Here is a 6,084-nt window from a genome sequence, read left to right on the forward strand (position 1 = left end):
TCTGAATGCGCCCTTGCAGAAGGTAACGCCGTGCTCCACAAATGAATTCTCAACCGTCGGACCCATATTCGCATCGCGATCAAGCTCTACGTGCGGAGCAAGGCCGGGGCGATTGTTGTCGAAGCCGATACTGATGCAGCCTCCTCCGTCGTCTGCAGCCTCCTCCGCCCGCTGTAGCCCCTGAAGACTGACAGCAAAGGCAGCGCGAGCGAGGCGACGGCCCTCCCTGCCCGTCGTCTTCGCAAACTCGCGCCGTCGCTTGGCGCCGAGGGGCTCGTTCAGCTACGCCCCATCGCCGCCATTTTCGACGTCTCCCGCTTCGACATCCTCGCCCTTGCCTACGGTCCCTACTTGTGCCGCCTGCGGCCCTTTCTATCTCCGCCTTCGAAGGCAACGCAATGCGGCCGTCTTGGCGAACCGCGCACTCCTGCTCATGATGCAAAGCGGCTAGGACGCCAGCAAAGTCGTCACTCATGCCATGACACATGCTCTTTGCCCACCCTGTCCGAGTAAGTGTTCGCCTTGTTTCCTGCCACATGCCCTTATTTGCTTATCGCCTTGCCGCCGTCACCATTGCTCCGGGCGCGCTCATCCAAGACGCACTCAACTTTGCTGTTGAGGATGCCGGCGCAGTGGACCAAAGCGGCCGCAAGGTCCGCATAAGCGCCCACCTCCAAGCTGCCGTACTCGTCGAGGCCATGGCCCTGTCGCATGGCGTCCCTGCGACTCGCCCTCGGCGCCGCGCAAGCAATTGCCTGTGTATCCCTCTTTACAACTGCGCCTCATAGCTTCCTCTGGCCCACCTTGATGCATCGATAACACGCTCATGTATGTAGCTAGTACTTTGTGAACGTATTGCAGGCGCCGTTATCTAGTATGCGCCAGCTTGGCCGGACAACCATGGCACCTGTAGCGCAAGGAGCATCCGATTCCGATGGCGATGACTGAACATGAGGGTATAGCTTTACTCTTGGGATTCTTTGTACACTACGAGACTCGTAATCGTCCGTGCAATATCATACGAGACCTCTCGCGCTCCTCTGTGGACTATGACGCCCGCAACCGTCCGCGCGATATCATCCGAGACCGTCAGTTCCTGCGGATCATGCAGTGGCGGCTGCTGTCTTTTTTGCTCGCTGTACAACTCTGTGGATTCTGCAATAAACATCGCAATGCACTTTTTCCCCACTGTGAACACGAGCCGGATTTTCGACTGCCATGGTTCACTTGCGTACTTCATTCCGGGAACATCATCCTACTTCTACGGTAAGCAACGTCACCATTCATACTGGACTGCATGCTTACCTCCACCGTGGACCATATGAGGTATGCAACACTGAGAAGCAGTGAGAGTAGGACGCAGACCTTGGCCATCCAGAGGAGGCCGTGCCACGCAAAGTTTATTGTCCAGACGAGGGCATGGGACGTCAGTTTGGATAAGCAGGCATTGCTGTCTTTGGAGAACTGCCAGATCCTCTGCAACAACTGCCAGAAGCGCTCCGGCATGTTGACTCGAGAGGCGGTGGAGTCCCGCGAGGTTGCAGCTTCTCCCACTTCGCGTTTGCATGTCCATAGGGATATTGCCCCAACATTTGTCAATGAGGATGTGGCACATGCAATGTAATTTGTTGAAGCTGTACTGGACGTCTTGTCCACGAGCATAAGTATTACGCGTACTTCACTAACGGTCTGGTTAAGCATTGGCTCACCGCAACGATTTGGGTAAAGCCATCCGACGCGTTGATCAAAACTTGCTCGGGTCCTCCGCCCGTCTTCCGGAAGACATAGGCGTTTCCAGTGTCGCTCCCAGTCACCACGATCTCTTCGTCTTCCCCGAACAAGACGTGCTTAGGGACCGCTGATATGTTATTGCCGGAGCTGAACATGGCAAGAAGAGTGCCAGTTTGACCATCATGGAGGCCAAAATTGGCAGTGTTGTCAATCAAGACTTTACCATCCTTGCTCATCGTAGCGTAGCCGCTATCGCGATTTCTAGTGACTCATCGTGCGGCAGAAGCGTGAAGACTCACATCAGGCTAGCAAGGTTTCGACCTTGGTCCAGCGTCCTTTCTTTCTTGGAGAATATATGCCTAGCGAAGTCAGAGCATGGTCTCCAGGACGAGTCGACATTACATACATTTGGCCGGAGAACGTCGAGAACACGACAATATTCTTTCCGCTCGTCGCAAAATCAATGCTTCGAGGCTCGACGTCAACCAGCGTTTCGTACCATTCGTTCCAAAGGCGATCGGGAAGAATGTCGTAGCATGCCAGGACGCTCATGATGGTACCAACGGCAAGTCGAAATCGATTGGCGTTGGAATGAATCGCCATGGAGAGGATCTCGCCTCCCTCGGGCACCCGAAACACATGGCACTCCACGTACACGTCCTTTGTCGATGATAAGGGCGCTCGTCTGCTACTTAAATAGAGGCAACTCACATCGTTCTTCTGCCAGGCAAAGACGTAGCCATGCTTCGTTCCAACAAACAACATATCGAACTGGCCTTCCATGGACGCCCATTTTAGCGCCACTACTGGGCCGTATACACCCGGTGGAACCGCGTGGGGCACTCCGGTGATCTTTTTTAGGGTGAACGAATCGTAAATGTCGAGACCTGCTTCACCTGACCGGAGGCTCAGAGGACGCGCATGCAAAGCAACTTCAGAGCCTATCACTTACCTCCACGCGCAAGCAAAGCGCCGCCCGGGGAGAAAGCAAGAGCGTATGTCGGGATGTTTGACGTCATGATGCGTCTGGCGCATTGATATCGGCCTCGGGGCCAAGCCCTGGAGACCAACATCACGGAAAGAGGAGACGGACGTGGTTTCTTTGACCTTAGCGTCTACTCTGTCGCCTTTTATGTGTCGTTAGATTTTTGCCAAGCCATTAACCCAGCGGTCTTTGCCCGAGGGGGGCATTTTTTCTCATATCACGCCTGTATTGTGACGATGTTGATGCATATTATGAATGCCAGAATCGCGACGTACATGCCACGCTGAACACCGTTTCGTATTGTGCCGGTTGCTATGTATCTGTTCCAACTGTGATTGCTTTTGTATGCCTGACGATCAGCAGCGAGCATGCACGGAGCAACCTGGCACACAAAAAGAAAGCGACGAATACCAAGTAGTAGTCCATTCCAATTTCCGCCAGCGGAAATCATTACGTGAACTTGACGCACGAGTATCGAGCACAGGCTCCGTGCAAACACCTGGGTGCCTCAACAGATTCAGCAGGGATGTCCCTTCCTTCAGAAGGAAGAGACGGATTAAGACGATTACGGCGGCTGTGAACAAGGATGCAATCTGAAGAATCAGAGTATCACCCTCTGCCGATTTCAACCATCGGGGCAAAGACAAAAGCATCACGAGGGCTTAAAGCGACACAGTCCCACAACGTCGGGCGAGGACAGAACCGTCACCGTACATTCACAATAGCGTGTGGAAGTACATCATGGCAGCATCGTCGAGGGGGAACTCGCCTTAGTTCCAAACAGCGTGAAGACAATTGAAGACGCGGATGCACAGCAGCAAATGCGGATGGAAGCATATCCTCGTCGGCAATCTACCTACCTACCTACCTACCTTTCGCACGTGACTTCGAACATCTCGCGAGATGCTCCTCCCGACCCTTTTGTCGTCTTCGCCTCGATTCAATCTCCAGAATGACAGGAGACCGTGTTACGTTCTCTGGCGCAAAGTCGAATCGTCGGAACCCTTCCATCTCTCTGTATCTTCGAATCGCCTTCTCGTTAATCGCCGCCCGAACCGTCCTGATCCGTCTCTTCCTTTTGAAGGAAGGAACACCCCTGCCGGATCTGTTGAAGCGTCCACTCGTCTGCGCGGAGCGTGTGCTCGATACACGTTTACGTAGTACTTGCCGCTGGCGGAAACTGGAGGCGACTATTGTCAACTGTTGTCAGCATACACGGTACCGAGTGGGATTTCGTTTTTTTGTCGCACTTCGAGGCACCCCTACTCCTCGATTCCTGCTGGCTATAGGCTCTTCGGCGCACCCAAGATGGATTCCCCTTCTCAGGACCTCCCTTTCATGGAATGCAGAGCTTCCCCCGATACCTCAGGCTTCTGGTGGATAGGATCGACATCGTGGTTTATTCGTCTACGGATCCTTTCGCACTCAGTCCAACCCCCGCATGCAAGTAGATCGGCTCTATTCCGATTGAATGTCCTTGCTAACACAACAGAGCCAAGGTTAATTGCGCAGAGATAGCTTCGCCTCATTTGGCTCCAAGCGGCCCTTTGGAAGATCATGCGGCGCACCCTTGTTCACATTGCGGTCGAGTACAATAAGGATCACGTTTAAGGCTCCGTATATAAGAACGGTAAGCATCTATAAGCTCCCCATCCTCGAACTACGCTCATCGAATCGACATGTCTCCCAGCCCTTACCCTGCATTCTTTAGCGATCTTCTGCCAATCTATAACTTGATGGACAACCTTGTACAAGGGTAGGCGCCGCACTTCTCAACAGGAAGCACCCATTCACCGCTATGACAGATGTTCTCTTATTGATGTTACCATGAACATTCCCTTCTCCTACGTGGCGCCCAAGACGTACGAAGAAAGCGATCCAGAAAATCTAGGCGTCATCGTCGAGAAACTTCGCATGGTGGAATTCCCGTTCAGGCGGTCTTGGGACGACGGACCTGATGAGGACGGATACATGTGCATTTGGTCGAGAACGGATGGCTTCTGGAGCTTTGAGGCGCTTCACATCCGGCAGGAGCCCCACTTCTTTTCCAAAGCCCCACTCGTCTTCGCCACCTTCCGTTATGAGCACAAGCTCCATGTAGTGCTCTATCCTGACTCCACGATACACGAGACTCGCATGATCTCCCCACCCCCCCCACGTCAATGCTGCTATGAGCAACCATGCCCCCCCCCAAGCTTCGTCTGGCAGCAAGACGACTCCGGCCGTTGGCAGAGCGCCTTTGTCAACGAGAAAGACACCTTTGTATTCGCCGTCGAGTTTGCATCCTCGTCCGGTTGCCTAGTTGAACTCCCGCGAGTCCAGCACGTCTTTGCGCTGAACGACGGGGTCGACCACATAAACGGCCCGCCTTCACCGCCTTCCGTATTGCGTTGGCGCTCATGCTCCCGTTGCCTGTCAAAGCGTCGGGTTTACGAAGATGTCGGCGTGCCGATGCCCGGCGGTTATCTCCCCCACTCTATCGCGCCGGGCCAACCTCTCGAGCCACGCACACCCTGTTCCTACCTAGAAAGCATGCGTGCTTGCAGTCGCCGTTTTCGTACCCCAGCTGAGGGGCCCTATCAGCCTGCTACGGCTCAACAGCGTCCTCACGTCGATAGATCAGAGCAAAGCGTGTGGTGGGGATGGTTGAAGCGACTGCTCGGGATGTGACAGGCGCGTATTTGTGGCAACTTAGGTTCAGATTACCCTTCTCCGCTGTCATCTCACGTCGTTGTCGGCTTTTCCACTCTATTGTAAGTAATTGCGTCCGCGAGATGCCACCCAGTGCCGGAATTACCCCTACCGGTACGAATGTACTGACTGTCTCGCTGTTCATGGACGTTTCTCGGCAGCGCCGGGCCCTTGCTGTATCGTGTCTGCATACATACATACGCGTGTATCTGTATCAATGAACGGCATCATCTTAACTCGCTACTAGACTCGCCGGACCAGATCTATGCAGAGATGACTTGGCTGGCCGACATTTTCCTGCCGCATTGAAGGCCTGGGACGAGCAACCAGTATGGTGACGACGATGGGACCGTTTCAACGGAAAGTCATCTCGCCACAGCTTCGATGACCGGCCAGCCGGAAGCGGCATCGCGTCGGCGCCGAACCTCCACTACCAGCCCGCGACAGCCTATGTTTATTCGCAGCGGTGCGCGAACATGGCTCTGGCACAGCACGGAGATGTCGGTCATCGTCCGTTCTTCGGTCTTACTTAGTTCGGTCAGTGTACGGTCAACGTGAATTGAACACGCGACTCGCCTGGACTTGAAATCTAGGGCCGGTTGAAACCTCAGTCGATATTTCAAGTATACATTTGTGTTAAAACCAATTCTGGATTTTTTACGCCCAATAAGTCTAGA

The 6,084-nt window shown here is 54.0% G+C and overlaps 2 protein-coding genes across 2 annotated transcripts; one reads left to right on the forward strand and one right to left on the reverse strand.

Annotated features, from left to right (window-relative positions):
* Positions 1-542: 542 nt before the first annotated feature.
* On the reverse strand, positions 543-2,750 carry PUNSTDRAFT_139577 (uncharacterized protein; the record flags this gene model as incomplete). The annotated part of the gene is made up of 8 exons (XM_007389302.1): positions 543-720; positions 1,236-1,255; positions 1,306-1,647; positions 1,710-1,980; positions 2,031-2,090; positions 2,138-2,391; positions 2,443-2,627; positions 2,684-2,750. 8 exons carry the CDS (start codon positions 2,748-2,750, stop codon positions 543-545), a joined length of 1,377 nt encoding a protein of 458 aa, XP_007389364.1.
* Positions 2,751-4,543: 1,793 nt separating this feature from the next.
* PUNSTDRAFT_48123 (uncharacterized protein) lies at positions 4,544-5,386 on the forward strand (the record flags this gene model as incomplete). Its single annotated transcript, XM_007389303.1, has 1 exon — positions 4,544-5,386. One exon carries the CDS (start codon positions 4,544-4,546, stop codon positions 5,384-5,386), a length of 843 nt encoding a protein of 280 aa, XP_007389365.1.
* Positions 5,387-6,084: the final 698 nt, after the last annotated feature.

The sequence above is a fragment of the Punctularia strigosozonata genome (assembly GCF_000264995.1).
Source record: "Punctularia strigosozonata HHB-11173 SS5 unplaced genomic scaffold PUNSTscaffold_38, whole genome shotgun sequence".
In the NCBI taxonomy this organism is placed as follows: Eukaryota; Fungi; Basidiomycota; class Agaricomycetes; order Corticiales; family Punctulariaceae; genus Punctularia; species Punctularia strigosozonata.